The following is a 16810-nucleotide window of genomic DNA, read 5'->3' as shown; positions in this document are numbered from 1 at the left end:
AAGTAAGGTTACACAAACTGCGAGCTATATTTATAGATTGGAATATAATGTAGCCATTAAATATGAGTTTTTAAAAACATGTGAAAGTTATTTTGTAATACTAATGTGACAAAATAGCCAGATAGAGAATATATATCTAAATCATCAAAAGTACATATACAAAATAAAACACTGTTTCCATAGAAAATAATGGAAGAAAATATACCAAAATGTTCAAACACAGGTTGTTTTCAGGGTGAGATATGGATAATTCTTTTTTCTTTGTTTTTAACTTTCCATATTTTCCAAAGACTCTACAATGGGAATGAAAAAAAAAACTGTCACTTTTTAAAAGCATATTTTTGTTACCTTTACATATTTAAACTGGTTTCAGGGTTCTGCATCAGCTAGGATTCATAAAAGACAATGACAATTCTACACATGGCGCAGGCTATCAGAGCAGAAGGGATGCTCTGGACATATCTGTAACCTCTCGTGTTCCAGAAGAGAAACCTGAGGCTCAGGGAGGTGAACTGATGAACACAGAAGGACACAAATGTGTGAAGCCCAGGATCTGTTCCCAGGACTCACAATCCCATATAACGCTCTTTCCATTACACCACACCACCCTGTCAGTCTTCATAATCCAGACTGTTAAACACCTCAGCCCCGGTATGCAACGTGTGGTCCTGGAACCAGCAGCAACATCACCTGAGAGCTTACCAGAAATGCAGATTCTCAGGCCTCTTCCCTGGGAAAGGAAATCAGAATGTGCATTTTAACCTTTCCCAGGGAAAGGTTCTCAGAGAAGAAACAAAATAAGAGAAACTCTCTCTTTGATGGCGTAATTTATCATGAAGCTGACTTGGATGACCAAGTTAAAACAAAGTGATCTCAGTCTCAACATTGGCTGTGTGATATGAAGTCTGTTTCTCAACCTCTCTGTACCTTGGTTTTCCTCATCTGTAAAATAGGGATGATAAACTTAGCATGGTGCCTAGCAAGTGCAGAGACGGAAGCTGGGGTGCACTAAGCCTGCAGTCCCCGACCAACCCCCCAGCCACAGACCAGTACCCATACGTGGCCTGTTAGGAACCAGAGAGAGAGAAGCTTCATCTGTATTTACAGCCACTCCCCATCCCTCGCATCACCGCCTGAGCCCCGCCTCCTGTCAGATCCGCAGCAGCATTAGATTCCGCATTATGGTGAGTTGTATAATATTTCATATATGTTTATATATAACATATATAATATTAAACATAAGATATAATTATATATTATGTTTCATGTATTATATGCAATATATCATATATTATAATGTAATAATAATAGAAATAAAGTGCACAATAAATGTAATGTGCTTGAATCATCCCCAAATCATCTCCCACCCCCAGTCTGTGGAAAAATTTTCTTCCATGAAACTGGTCCCTGGTGCCAAAAGAGTTGCGGACCACTGCATGAAAGCATCACAAACAGTGCTAGAAAATAATGCTTCTTGGTAGGCACGTGTCACCACGCCTGGTGCTCGGTAAGAGCTGGGATTCCCTGTACAGTGCCCGGCACACACTAAGCGCATGGCTGGCCAGAGCGCAGGTAACGTTTATCAATGTTTGCTTTGCACTACCCCATTCCCTAGTGTGTAACACTCTCCAAACTGCCAGTTTTCTCCATTCCAACATTCAAAACCCTCTCAGCGCCCACCTCCACCCGACGGGGAGGAAGAAAGCAGGTTGAAGGTCATAAAGTTTAACGCATACTGTAAATCATTCTTTCTAGAACTTTCTATGATTACAAATCCACAGCATTCATGCATCCAACCTTTCTAAACGCCCCCATTGTTACTCCGCCCCCGTTCTCCCTAGGCCACGCCCCCACTCCGGTGTCCCACCCCTTCCATCGTCTCTATCTTCTACGGCCCCGCCCCCTCAGCCTGGCGGCTTTTCCTTCCCACCTCACACCTCCGCCCCGCCCATCCGCGGGGCTCGCCCCCGTAAGCCCCGCCCCCCGGCCGCCGGGCTCGGCGTGTGTGCAGCTCGCGCCTCAGCGCTCCGCACGCGCGGCCTGGTCGCGCCTCAGGCCCCGGCGTCCGGCTTCAGCGGCGCGAGGGCGGCCGGAGGCCTGGGCTGGAGCCGCCCCTCCGTCCCGCGCGGGGTAGGGCCCAAGGGCGGGCAGGGCTCTGAGGCGCGGGTCTCCGGAGGCCTCGCGAGAGGGACCGGGGCGCCGGGCCGCGCGTGGGTGAGGGCGGGGTCCTGGCGGAGGCCGCGCCCGAGTGCGGAGCGGGGGAGCCCCAGGAGGGGAGTGCGGGGCCGAGGCCGGGCTGACGGTTAGGGACGCCGGCCTGCGCAGCGCGGCCGGAACGTCCGGCCTTTCCGCGGAGGGCAGCCTGTGGATGTGTGTTGCGCGCTTCCCCGGGTCAGCCCGGCGGTGAGGTGCGGAGGCGGCGGCAGCCCTGGGCTCCCGCACGTTCTCCCGAACCGAGGCCGGGGAAGGACGGAGGGAGGGGACGGGGCTGCGACGGCCCGACGCCGCCCCCTCGGCTCGCAGGTGTGCGGTGGGCGACCTGGAGGCTACGCGCGTGCCCGCCGGGGGAGAGAGCGCAGCCACCTGCGCCGATGGCGCCCGCCTTGGTCCCTGAAGGGCAGGAAGGAGGGCTAGGGGGGAGCGGAGAGCGAGCCTCGGGTGGACTCTGCCTTTTTCTTTCCCAGGTAGACGCAGTCCTCGGAGAAGATGGAAGGGGAGAGGCGGGCGGCGCTGGGCCCGCCCTCCGAGGGCCTGTTTGCGGACGGGCACCTGGTCCTGTGGACGCTGTGCTCGGTGCTGCTGCCGGTGTTCATCACCTTCTGGTGTAGCCTCCAGCGGTCGCGCCGACAGCTGCACCGCAGGGACATCTTCCGCAAGAGCAAGCACGGGTGGCACGACACGGACCTGTTCAGCCAGCCCACCTACTGCTGCGTGTGTGCGCAGCACATTCTGCAGGGCGCCTTCTGCGACTGCTGCGGCCTCCGCGTGGACGAGGGCTGCCTCAAGAAGGCTGACAAGCGCTTCCAGTGCAAGGAGATCATGCTCAAGAATGACAGCAAGGCCCTGGACGCCATGCCCCATCACTGGATCCGCGGCAACGTACCCCTGTGCAGTTACTGTGTGGTTTGCAAGCAGCAGTGCGGCAGTCAACCGAAGCTGTGCGATTACAGGTATGCCCTTTGTGGGTACCCACTGGCCCAGAATGCACACTGGGAGTCATGATTTCATAAAGTGGATGTAAAGGCCTACTTTCATCTCTGCAAATGGCCTAAACTGCTCTTCTCGAGGAAGCAAGCCAATAAACATCCCTGGTATTGTGCAAGTGTGGGTAGCCTTGCAGTAATCATTTGCTGAGATGATGCGCCTAGCCTTCAACCCTCAGCCAGCCTGTCCTTTTGGGTAATAAAACCTGGCTTTTAACTTCAATCCAGAGATTTCTAAATGCTGTGTGCTTCATGGCCACCCTTGTTGCTATTATCTCCTTACTTTAAATAAGGAAAAATGAAGTATGGATAAATTAACTTTTTATTTTTTCCGCAAAACTGATTCATTATGGGTTCTGCACTGTGACTGTACAGTGAAAATAAATGTCATTCCAAGGCAGCACTTAAATATCTTTTGCTAGTATAGCTATTAGTATCATAGTGAAATTTACTCAAAAAGAACCCTGAAAAGAATATTCGTTTTGACAGGTGGTCTTTGGGAACATGTAGAATCTTAGATCAGTGACCTTGATTAAGCCAAAAATATTTAGTGGCTTTTACATACACAGTGAACAACACGTTTGTCATTAAATATTGTCTGAAAATAGATGATGTGCCTTGTTGATGTTAGAAGTTAGTAATAACAGATGCTGCTTTGCAGGTCATCCATTCTCATTATTTCATGATTGAGAAAATTATAGACCCTTAGGTCTAGTCATTTGGTAAATAGGACTGGCTTCCAGGATTTCTAACCCCCTGGATAGGATTAGAAATACCAACACATAGGCTCTAGCCTCGTCTGAACCTTAAGTCTGGGCATCTTCATTGTGATGAGTTTTATTTCTGACAAGTAGAAAAGTCTATAAACATGTTTAAGAATGGAAATAGAAAGCTGGTGCTACACAGGAAACTACATTTTTTTATTTTTTACAGAAGAATCTTTTTTAATTAGCATGAGCACTATTAAGTCAATACCTGTCTTATTTTAAATAATTTTACAGTATTATCAGAATTAAATGTAATAAATTTTAAAAATAGGCCGGGCGCGGTGGCTCACGCCTGTAATCCTAGCTCTCTGGGAGGCCGAGGCGGGCGGATTGCTCGAGGTCAGGAGTTCGAAACCAGCCTGAGCAAGAGCGAGACCCCGTCTCTACTATAAATAGAAAGAAACTAATTGGCCAACTAATATATATAGAAAAAATTAGCCGGGCATGGTGGCGCATGCCTGTAGTCCCAGCTACTTGGGAGGCTGAGACAGAAGGATCGCTTGAGCCCAGGAGTTTGAGGTTGCTGTGAGCTAGGCTGACGCCACGGCACTCACTCTAGCCTGGGCAACAAAGTGAGACTCTGTCTCAAAAAAAAAAAAAAAAAAAATATATATATATATATATATTTTAGACAACTACAAAGTTTTATAACCATTTTCTATTTGGTGTCTTTAAAACTTATATGCTGATCTTCTGGCATCAGTGAGAACCAAGTTATGAGCTGCTCAAAATAAATTCCATAATAAGTATTGTTATATTTCCTTCCCTTCTCTGTGTCTGTGCAGAATTAGATAAAAGTGGCTTCCATAAATAACTGTATTTCAAACACTGCTTAACAGACAATCGTAGTGCTTCTGATCCTTCACCCAAATGATCTTTCTAAAAATGCACATCTGATCAGTCTCTGCTTAAAACCCTTTAAATTAGGCCGGGCATAGTGGCTCACGCCTGTAATCCTAGCACTCTGAGAGGCCCAGGCGGGCGGATTGCTCAAGGTCAGGAGTTCAAAACTAGCCTGAGGGAGACCCCATCTCTACTAAAAATAGAAAGAAATTAATTGACCATCTAAAAATATATATACAAAAAATTAGCCAGGCATGGTGGCGCATGCCTGTAGTCCCAGCTACTCAGGAGGCTGAGGCAGAGGATTGCTTGAGCCCAGGAGTTTGAGGTTGCTGTGAGCTAGGCTGATGCCATGGCACTCACTCTAGTCTGGGCAACAAAGTGAGACTCTATCTCAAAAATAAATAAACAAAACCCTTTAAATTGCTCCTTATCACTTACACTGATTGTCTTACAATGTAAACTCACAGGTGCATATTAATAGGCCCGTAAGATCCTAGTGCTCTCTGGCCTCTCTGCCCTTCTAGTTTTATCGTCCAACACCTGCATTAAACTTTATGCACCGGTAGCACCAAGTTGCTTGTAGTTTCCTTAAAACATCAGGCTTTTTCTCAAAGCTTTCCTGTCCTAGTATATCCTTATTCTGGCTAGCTTGTAGGCATCCTTAAAGACTTATGTCCTTTCTTTCAGGAACCCTTGCCTGATCTACTCCTCTCCCCCCAGCACACACACAGATTTTTCCAGTTTTGATGGCATTATATTCTATATCTCAGTGGTTCTCAAAGTAAGGCCCCTACACCAGCATTATCAGTATCACTTCAAAATCTGTTAGAACTCAAACTACTAAGGTTGCCAGATTTAGCAAAAAAAAAATATTTATAATATTCGGAACATACTTATACCAAAAAAAGTATTTGTTGTTTATTTGAAATTCAGATTTAACTGGGCATCCTCTTTTTTTTTCTGGCAACCCTAGCACCACCCAAGACCTGCTGAATCAGAAACTGGGGTTGGGGATCAGCAGTCTTTGCTTTAACAGGCCCTGCAGTTCCTTCTAAAGATGGAGAAACACTGCTTATTTATATATCTTTTAAAACATAAACCTCTGCCCTTAATTTTGTGTTTTCCTGTTGACACAATGAATGTGAGAATAGATCTTCTTTTCTCATTAGCATGTTTTCTTACAGGTTATTTATTGAGCAGTCTATTCCTAGCTGTACACGTCACCCATGGTAGAAATCATCTCTGTATAATTTAAGAGGTGTTTATCATTCCCAGGAGAAGAGAGTACAGCGTCCTAAAGTTGTGTGTGTTCTACAATGTTCTGAACTAGTTTATTTTAGCTGATAATTTTATGCAGGGTTACAATCTGCTGTGACTTGTAGGAATGAGATGTTTTGGAATAAGAAATAAATAGTGATTTAGAACCTTTAAACACAGACCAGACTGTCCCTTCCTGGATTCTGTCCAGCCCTGAGGAGGGCTCCTTCCATGTCTGCATCACATTCTTAGGGAAGTCAGTCAACTCCAAAGACTGGTCAACAAGTTAGCATTTCAGAGGGCAGTAATAACAGATGATAATTGATTTTAAAGCCTGTAGCCCTCTTAAACTAGGCAGAATAAGTGAGAAAGGCCCTTTAATTTATACTCATTCAGTCATTATACATTTATTGGGCATCTATTTTGTGCCATACACTGTGCTGTAGTCTACTTTCCTGGTAGATTTTTTTCTTTTTGTGTGCTCCTACCTGTACCCCTACAATATATTTCTGTACCTAGTATCTTACCACTTTTTCTCTATCCTTCCTTTTTTTCTTGTTACTTCTCTTATGACTAAGATAGGGAATTATGTTATATTTTTAAGAATTCATTATATTTATTAAATCTTTGTTCCTTATAATGTTCTGTCTCTTATTAAGAGAGAAAGAACTTAAGGTGCTTTTTTTATTTATAGGGCCTTTTTTATATTACATACCCCCTCCCAACACACACACACACACAAACACATTCACTCTGGTTAGTAAAACTTTTGATTCAGAAGGTAATTACGTTGGCCTCGGTAGTCTCAGCTGTGATCATAAATTTTATTTTTATATTTTCTGTTGGTGTGTGTTTATTCATTTCATTAATTATCTGAAACAATGAAAGATACCAAATCATCATCTAGAGCAGAGGTGGGCAAGCTTACTGTAAAATGCAAAAAGTAAGTATTTTAGGCTTGCCAACCATTTAGTCTATTATAATTACTTAGCTGTGCTTTAGTCACAGCACAAAACCAGCCATACACAATGTATAAATGAATGGGCGTAGCTGTGGTCCAGTAAAACTATTCACATAATCAGGTGGCAGACATATTTGTAGTTTGCTGATTCTTGTTCTAGTGTGAATCTCATAAATGACCGTCTCAACTTCACATATAATTAGCTGCCTTGTCCAGCATACTAAAGAAAACAACTGTTGTGAACAAGTGACTTTTTAGAGAAAATAAGTAATGTTGACACCAGGTTTATTTTCCTTGTTAAATTTTTTTTAAAAAATTAAAGCAGCCGGTGTAGTCTCCTACACAAGAATAGCACATAAATTCGTGAAGCCATTCATATTTTCATATGAAGGAACTTACTAGGATAATGTTCTATGTCTTGCTAAGAGTTTTAGTTACATTAATATGTTTATTTATCAGAACTCAGCAAGTGTGCGTATTTGTACATTTCATTGTATATAAATTTGACATCAAAAGGTAAAAACCTATAAACAAGTCGTGAACTCTAGGTAATGATATGCCTACTTGCTGGCATATTTAGGAATTATTCTAATATATGCACATGGCAATATACTAAAAATAAGATGGATTAATGGATAGATAGAACTGTTACAAGACAATTACAGTAAGATGTCAATTGTAGAATAAGTGGTAGGCATACCAGTGTTCACTTAAAAAAAAATTTTAAGCAAAATATTTTTAAAAACGAGACTCTTTGCTTTTAGGAAATACTTGCTGAAATATTGAAAGGTAAAGTCTCAGAATGTCTGTAATTTACTTTCAAATGATTCAGTGAAATATGAATTTATATTGAAAGAGAGAAAGAAAATTGTGAGAGAAAATGTTAATTAAGAATCCGGGCCAGGCTCAGTGGCTCATTCCTGGCTGGGAGGCCAAGGCGAAGAATCACTTGAGCTCAGGAGTTCAAGACTAGCCTGAGCAAGAGCAAGACCCCGTCTCTACTAAAAATAGAAAAATTAGCCGGGAATTGTGGTGCAAATCTGTAGTCCTAGCTACTTGGGAGGCTGAGGCAGAAAGATCACTTGAGCCCAGGAATTTCAGGCTGCTGTGAGCTAGGCTGACACCACAGCACTCTAGCTGAGGCAACGGAGTGAGACTCTGTCTCAAAAAAAAAGAATCAGAGTGAAGGGTAGATTTAAAGGTATTCATTTTGCTATCCTTTCAACTTCTCTGCGAGTTTAAAATTTTTCAAAATAAAAAGAAAAATAAAGATCATAAATGAATTGCACAATGACATGATGTTAAAACTAAAATATTAAGACATTATTAGTAATACTTTATTTTCCCATTGGGTTTGAAATCTAGGTTGTTAAATACTAATTATAAGATATGAAAAGACAATAATAGGTCTCAAAATTGAATACGGTATTTCTAAAGAAAAATATATGGAATAACTAGTAAGCATTTTAGCCAACCTTTACAAAGCAAAGGCTCATGATAGCCATCACCTTGGTTAAAAGAATCTTTCTGAAATTTGTGAGTATTTAGTAAATAATAAATGATACGTTACAAATCAGTTGGGATACAAAAGATTATTTTATGAATCATGCTAGGACAAATGCTCTTTGGAGAAAAAATGGTTAACTCTTTGTAATACACGAGAATAAATTACAGAAAAATTAATGGGGGGTTCTTAATTTGCTGGTTCCAAGAAATTAAGTATCAGGAAAGCCTGATACTTTCGTGAGATTCTTAATGGAATCTACAGCCCCAGAAGGTTAAGAAATACTGAATTAAAGATGTAAATATGAAAACCAAATTGGGGCAGGTATCTATAGGTTAATATCTAATTTGAAAATAGTAAAGAACTTTAAAGCATAAGAGCATTTAAATAAACTACAAAGGGAAAATGTAGATCTATATATCAAAAAATAAACTTGGCCAGGCGCGGTGGCTCCCGCCTGTAATCCTAGCACTCTGGGAGGCCGAGGCGGGCGGATTGCTCGAGGTCAGGAGTTCGAAACCAGCCTGAGCAAGAGCGAGACCCCGTCTCTACTATAAATAGAAAGAAATTAATTGGCCAACTAATATACATATATATATATATATATATATAATTAGCCAGGCATGGTGGTGCATGCCTGTAGTCCCAGCTACTTGGGAGGCTGAGGCAGCAGGATCGCTTGAGCCCAGGAGTTTGAGGTTGCTGTGAGCTAGGCTGATGCCATGGCACTCACTCTAGCCTGGGCAACAAGCGAGACTCTGTCTCAAAAAAAAAATAAAAAATAAATAAATAAATAAACTTAAGTACATTAAAAGTAAATGTAAGTCAGATACAGTGGCTCACACCTATAATCCTAACACTTCAGGAGGTGAAGGTAAGAGGATTGCTTGAGGCCAGGAGTTCAAGACCAGCCTGGGCAATAGTAAGACCCCCATCTCTACAAAAAGTAGAAAAATTAGCTGGGGGCTGTGGTGTGTGCCTGTAGGCCCAGCTACTCAGGAGGCTGAGGCAGGAAGATCACTTGAGCCCAGGAGTTTGAGGTTGCAGTGAGCTATGATGACACCACTGCACTCTAGCCCAGGCAACAGAGTGAGACCCTGTCTTCAAAAAATAAATTTAAAGAAAACTGAGGCATGTTTGCAATAAGTATGACAGAAAAAAGGTTGATATCCTAGGTAAATAAAAGTGCATGCAGTTATTAAAACCTAGTGAAAGATTAATATAGGACATAAATTCACAAAAGCCAAAAAAAATTCAGTTTTACCTAGTGATCAAAGACCCCCAAATTAAAACAACAGAATACCTTTTCTGTCTATCAGATTATCAAGGAAAGATTTTTTTTTTTTTGAGACAGAGTCTCGCTTTGTTGCCCAGGCTACAGTGAGTGCCATGGCATCAGCCTAGCTCACAGCAACCTCAAACTCCTGGGCTCAAGCAATCCTGCTGCCTCAGCCTCTCGAGTAGCTGGGGCTACAGGCATGTGCCATCATGCCTGGCTAATCTTTTCTATATATATTAGTTGGCCAATTAATTTCTTTCTATTTATATAGTAGAGGCAGGGTCTCGCTCTTGCTCAGGCTAGTTTTGAACTCCTGACCTCGAGCAATCTGCCCGCCTCGGCCTCCCAGAGTGCTAGGATTACAGACGTGAGCCACTGCGTGCAGCCAAGGAAAGATTTTTAAATACTGATGACCAGTGTTAGCGTTAGATATGATGAACACATTCATGTGCTGGTAACAAGCATATTGCACAGATATCCAGAACCTAATAACTAAATGTCTTTTTTAAAAAACAGAAAAGGAGTTCAGTGAATTATAGTATATGTATCTGATATAGTATCATACATTCTTTACAAACCACATTTCTAACGCATTAACTGTCATATAAGTTGTATTTAACTCACAGTAGTTTTGAGCCCAGGGCCTCCCGAAGCATACTTAAGTGCAGCTGGTTCATGAAACTCTTACTTACCATTCTTATTATTACAATTAATATTGACAATTTACTTACATGTAACTCATGTTCAGAAAACAATGATAAATAACAAATTTTTCATTAAATTAGAAAGGATCATTTTATTTTTGAATTTTTTATTCGATTTTCACAATAAAACACCGTGGCCCCAAGGAAAAAAATTGTTTTTTCTAGTGTGGTAGTCAGTGTGTTAAAAAATATTTAATAGCTTACAGAAATATTCATGATACAGTGTGGGAGGAAAAGCAGTATCCACATATATATACACATCATATTCCTACCCTGAAAAACAAACATATATGCCCTATAAAACTGAGAATGAGTACATCAGAAAGTTAAGAGTGAATATCTCTGGATGATTTTTATTTTATGCCTTTTTATATTTCTGAATTCTCAAGCATAAGTTAGTATTATTTAAAATATAAGTTTAGGCTGGGCGCGGTGGCTCACGCCTATAATCCTAGCACTCTAGGAGGCCGAGGTGGGCGGATTGCTTGAGGTCAGGAGTTTGAAACCAGCCTGAGCAAGAGCGAGACCCCGTCTCTACCATAAATAGAAAGAAATTAATTAGCCAACTAATATATATAGAAAAAAAAAATTAGCTGGGCGTGGTGGCACATGCCTGTAGCCCCAGCTACTTGGGAGGCTGAGGCAGGAGGATTGAGTCCAGGAGATTGAGGTTGCTGTGAGCTAGGCTGACGCCACGGCACTTACTGTAGCCTCAGCAACAAAGTGAGACTCTGTCTCAAAAAAAAATAAATAAATAAAATATAAGTTTATATAGTTCATGGATATATTCTGGTTTTTAGGATCTCAGGCAGTACAATAGAATGTAGGGTCAAAAGTTAATATTCTTCCCATCCCTCAGTCCTATTTTTCTTCCCATTATGAAATAAATCAGTGGGTATCCTTCCAGATTACCTTCAATAATAATATACTATTTTAAAGTTAATGTTAGACCAATAAGGGAGGCATTATACTTCAGCACATAACCAATCTATTATAGTTTCTTAAGCTTAGTTTGAAAGCAGGTGTCAAAAACATTATTGTACAAGTTATTATTTTATGGTTTTCTCTTTAACGGATTGTGCAGATAACTCTTCTTTTAGCAATAAGTAAGACTCTTGAATAAACAGTAGTCAATACTTGACAAATCTGAATATCCAAAGGGGAAAACCAGCCTTAACCTAGAAGACCAAGAGGGTACCCTCTGGGTGGAAAAGTGTTTTTCTTCTTTTTCTAATTCATTTAATTATAACCATTCTTTTCTGATGGCCTGTTTTTGTTTGTCCAGTCAGATCTGCTTTATCCATGAGTGGATTAAATACTTAGCAGATTAATAATAGAAACCTGGGACCTATACCAGCACTGTTCCCTGCTTATTTCATGAATTGGATCCAAACAGGCAAATCTGAATGCAAATGCTCTTCTATCTGTATTTGAAAGGCAAACATTAAATTATTTTTGTATTAACTGACAAAAAGAAATGGACTATTTTATTTATATTTATGAGTTAAGAGATTTTCAAGCTGGACCTTGAGAAACTCTTCAAGGGCCCAGGTCAGTGGAGCATTTAAGCAGCAAGGACTTTAGGCCTCAGAAACCTATCTATTTCAACCAAAGCACAAATAGACATAAAACCGTTGTTCTAGATCAGCTTCGGTTTATGTGGATTATATCGATACTTACCATGCTATAAGTTAAAACTGAGAAATTGTTAAGATATTTGTTCATTTTATTAATAAAATGATAATGGTAACATAAATAATGTATATTTATGAAAATTTAGTGAGAAGAGTATAGTTTTGTACATTTCTTTGTCTTAAAATTAAGCTAGATTCTCGTATCTGCTTCTATTGTGATAACACATGTCATATAACTTCTGGAAAACTCTACTGTACACTTTTGAGAGAATGATAGTGAAATAACTTTTTAGTATTATTATTAAAATTATTTTAACCTCACAGACACCCTGAATGGATCTTGGGGGCCCCAACTCACCCTTCAAGAAACACTGTTAGATTAAACTGCCAAATATGTTCAGATGTTACTCCTCTGTTGTCACTATGCAGAGATGGTTATGTATCTTTTATTTGCCAGATTTTATGCTTACTATTTACTTACTATGCTTACTATTTAGTAATGAAATTACTGGTTTAGGCCGGGCGCGGTGGCTCACGCCTGTAATCCTAGCACACTGGGAGGCTGAGGCGGGCAGATTGCTCAAGGTCAGGAGTTCAAAACCAGCCTGAGCAAGAGCCAGACCCCGTCTCTACCATAAATAGAAAGAAATTAACTGGCCAACTAATATATATAGAAAAAATCAGCCGAGCATGGTGGCGCATGCCTATAGTCCCAGCTACTCGGGAGGCTGAGGCAGCAGGATCACTTAAGCCCAGGAGTTTGAGGTTGCTGTGAGCTAGGCTGATGCCATGGCACTCACTGTAGCCTGGGCAACAAAGCGAGACTCTGTCTCAAAAAAAAAAAAGAAATTACTGGTTTAATTTTTTCGACAAAAATGATTGGTTTGTGGATCAGTAAGATTATGGTTTAAAATTAATTGATGTCTTTGCTTCTTCCTTCCCTCAGGTGCATTTGGTGCCAGAAAACAGTACATGATGAGTGCATGAAAAATAGCTTAAAGAATGAAAAGTGTGATTTTGGAGAATTCAGAAACCTCATCATTCCACCAAGTTATTTAACCTCCATTAATCAGATGCGTAAAGACAAAAAAACAGATTATGAAGTGGTAATTAAAGTTTTATATAATTGATTTCTAAAAAGTTAAGTCATTGAGGCAGTTGAGACTGTATGTAAGAAGAATCAGGCCCAGGAATAAAATAAACTTAAAAGATCAAAACCATGGGGGGAAATAAAATGCCCTTGTGGTAAGCCATAAAATCCTACCCAGTTCCTAGCAATGTGTTAAAAAATTTGGCTCTTGAGTTCTTTCATGTCTAGGCAGAAAGTGGAAATGTTGTATTAGTGGTTTCTAAATCACTAACTCCATCTGAATCACTTGAGGAGCTCTTTAAAAATACAGATTTCTGAATCTACCTCCGTTTCCATGTTTGATGTAGTCGGTCTAGGGTGGGTCCAGAAATCTGTATTTTTTTAATGTCCTCATGTCCTCAGCTGGTTCTGATGAACAGCCAGCTTTGGGATGCATGATTATTGTCAATAAAAAGAAAACATGGGTTTTCCTCACACCTTGTTCTAAAATTTGTTTAGAACTTTACATAGGGTCCCCAAGAGATAAGTTTATGTTGCACATTAGATACTTCCACAAATAATGGTGGGCATTAAAGCTGTTGACAGTACTTTACAGTGTGTCTGTATGTGTATGAAAATTGATACAAATATATCTCTCAGTCTTTGTGTAGCTCTTTAGGAAAAATTATAAAAATTTATAGATTTATTTTCTACTTTAATATGCCAAAATAATTGAACTATTTTGTTTTAAAATTACACGTTTTTCAAGTTAAGATTTTGTATCTTAAATGTCACCTTTGTCAATATTCCTGCAAGAAAAGGGGCATTTAAAATTCTTCAAACATTAATGTTGTTTTGATACATATTTTTAAATGTGCAACCTCTTATTTATCTGAATTCAATCTGAGATCATAAGAAATGAGAATCACTAAGTAAAAACCACAGAATAGCTTCATTAATGGTTACATCTATACGGACAGGGAAAGAAGAAAAAAATGGTTAGATTATGAAAAGCATTAGTTTCATTTGACTTTGGGCTGTTAAAAATCTGGATTTTTGAATCTATTTCTGAGTACATCATTTTAAAAAGAAGGAAAACAAGCTTGCAAACTAAAAGACACTGGAATATATCCAGAAAAAGAAAATCAAGGTAAGAAATCAGAGAAAAATCAATGTTCGTTCTATAAATGGTTGAAAGAACTTGCGATGTATTGCCTAGGAGATAAAACTAAGAAAAGGTACAGTGCTTTGGTGTTTGAGCACAGACATTCTGTGGAAAAACAAATGATTTCTAGTTGCTCTAAGAAGCAAAATTGGAATAATGAATCAAAGTTATTGAAAGACAAGTTTTCTACTCAATTTAAGCCAAAACTTTCTAATAATTTGACTTAGCAGTGTAATAGGTTGCCTTATTAGTGAGTTCCTTCTTAGTGAGTGTCCAAGCATATGCTGGAAGGAGAATTATAAATCAAGTGGAAGGTATCTCTAAGGTGTGCTTCCATTCTTAGAGTTCTTTGATTTTTATATTGCATTAAAAGGAATGGTAATTGTTTTTTGGGTTTTTTTGTTTGTTTTTTACTGGTACAGTTTTTATTTCTCAAATTACAGCACTGTTGTTATTAAAACATGGAAACTATGCTCACCATCTCTGAAATACTAAACCTTTTTAATTCACGTTAATTTTTATAGCTAGCCTCTAAGCTTGGAAAGCAGTGGACCCCATTAATAATCCTGGCCAACTCCCGTAGTGGAACCAACATGGGAGAAGGACTGTTAGGAGAATTTAGGATCTTGTTGAATCCAGTCCAGGTAACTAAAGAGAAAACACTCTTTTCCTTATTAATAATCTTTTCATTTTTAGCTTTTCATTTTCCCAAAATGCAATGATTTTTAAAGCCTTAGATCACTAATCATCTGATTGTAGGAAAAAATAATAATTACAAAAGGATCAAGGCATTCATAAATGTGTACAAATAGGAACCCCTACGCTGGGAATATAATAATGGTACCACCACTTTACAAAAGTTTGGCAGTTTCTTAAAAATGTAAACATAAACTTTACCGTATCGTCTAGCAATCCCACTACTGGAAATCTGCCAAAGGGGAGTAAAAACGTATGTCCCACAGAGACTTGCATGAAAATGTTTGTAGCAACATTATTCCTAATAGCCAATTAGTGGAAACACCCCAACTGTCCATCAGTTGGTGAGTGGATAAACAAAATGTGGTGTACCCATACAATGGAGTACCATTCAGTGATAAAAAGGAACAAACTACTGATACATACATATTTTATTATAGTAAATGAACTTTAAAAATACTATGCCAAGTGAAAGCCAGACACAAGAGACCACATACTGTATGATTCCATTTATGTGACTTGTACAGGAAAGGCAAATCTATAGAGACGGAGAATAGATTAGTGGTTACCTGAGGCTGGAGCTGGAAATGGGAAGTGACTGCAAATGGGCATTGAGGGATCTTATGCAACAAAAATCTTCCAAACTGGATTGTGGTGGTGGTGGTTGGCACAACTCAGTAAACTTGGTAAAAATCATTGATTTGTTCACTTTAAATGGGTGAATTTTATGATATGTAAATTATACCTCAATTTTTAAAATAAGGGATAGTACTATTAAGATTGAGCTATTAACATATGCTAATAAAAGCGTCTTATATTCTGAAAAATTAAACAACCCATTGTACAACAATCAGAAATGCAATAGTTGTTTTCCTTTGAGTTTGTATTTTTTACTTTTAATATTATACAGCTTAGGGAAATTATAAAAATAATTTTAAAAAATCACCTGCAATTTCCCCACATCAGATATAGGTTCTTTCCTTTAATTATCTATGCATTTACATATTAATGCTATAGCAATAATCTAGATACAAATTTACCTTCTAGTTTTTTTTACTTAATGGTATAAATATTTTTTTCCTATTGCAACATAGTCCTTATAATTACATATTTAGACTAAAGTAATTGAATGGATATAGTCATTACTTATCCAGTCTCCTGCTATTGGAGGTTAGCAGTGTCTCCAAGACTATATGATTATAAATAATGCCACAGTGAATATTCTTCATACACAGGGCAGTTTTGTCTTTTGAAATATTTTTCTAGGATTATTTATGGAATTATGGGTATCAAAGTCCTTGCAGTTTTTTTTTTTTTTTTTTTTTTTTTGAGACAGAGTCTCGCTTTGTTTCCTGGGCTAGAGTGCTGTGGCGTCAGCCTAGCTCACAGCAACCTCAAACACCTGCGTTCCAGCGATCCTTCTGCCTCGGCCTCCTAAGCTGGGACTGTAGGCATGTGCCACCATGCCCAGCTAATTTTTCTATGTATTTTTAGCTGTCCAAGTAATTTCTTTCTATTTTTAGTAGAGACAGGTCTCGCTCTTGCTCAGGCTGGTCACAAACTCCTAAGCTCAAATGATCCTCCTGCCTAGGCCTCCCAGAGTGCTAGGATTACAGGCATGAGCTACTGCGCCTGGCCAAAGTCCTTGCATTTTATGTCAGTTTATACATATTGCAAAATTGTTTTCAAGAAATTTGTACTAACTTACACTAGTGATTTTTTTTA

The 16810-nt window shown here is 39.6% G+C and overlaps 1 protein-coding gene across 3 annotated transcripts in view; it reads left to right on the top strand.

Moving 5' to 3' along the window:
- Window positions 1–1964: 1964 nt before the first annotated feature.
- The window catches only part of DGKE (diacylglycerol kinase epsilon), a 28777-nt gene continuing 13931 nt past the window's right edge, over window positions 1965–16810 (top strand). For 2 of the 3 annotated variants that reach the window (XM_012741708.3, XM_012744638.3), the window contains exons 1-4: window positions 1965–2130; window positions 2685–3170; window positions 13102–13261; window positions 14914–15033. In XM_012741708.3, the coding sequence (XP_012597162.2) occupies window positions 2707–3170; window positions 13102–13261; window positions 14914–15033 (744 nt within the window). In that variant the 5' untranslated portion in view covers window positions 1965–2130; window positions 2685–2706. The remainder of the gene's footprint in view (window positions 2131–2684; window positions 3171–13101; window positions 13262–14913; window positions 15034–16810) is intronic. The other variant, XM_075994444.1, reaches the window with a different exon arrangement.

The sequence above is a fragment of the Microcebus murinus genome, chromosome 18 (genome assembly GCF_040939455.1).
Source record: "Microcebus murinus isolate Inina chromosome 18, M.murinus_Inina_mat1.0, whole genome shotgun sequence".
Taxonomy (NCBI): Eukaryota; Metazoa; Chordata; class Mammalia; order Primates; family Cheirogaleidae; genus Microcebus; species Microcebus murinus.
The sequence above is the reverse complement of the archived record's forward strand: the minus strand, read 5'-3'. Positions and strand labels throughout refer to the sequence as shown.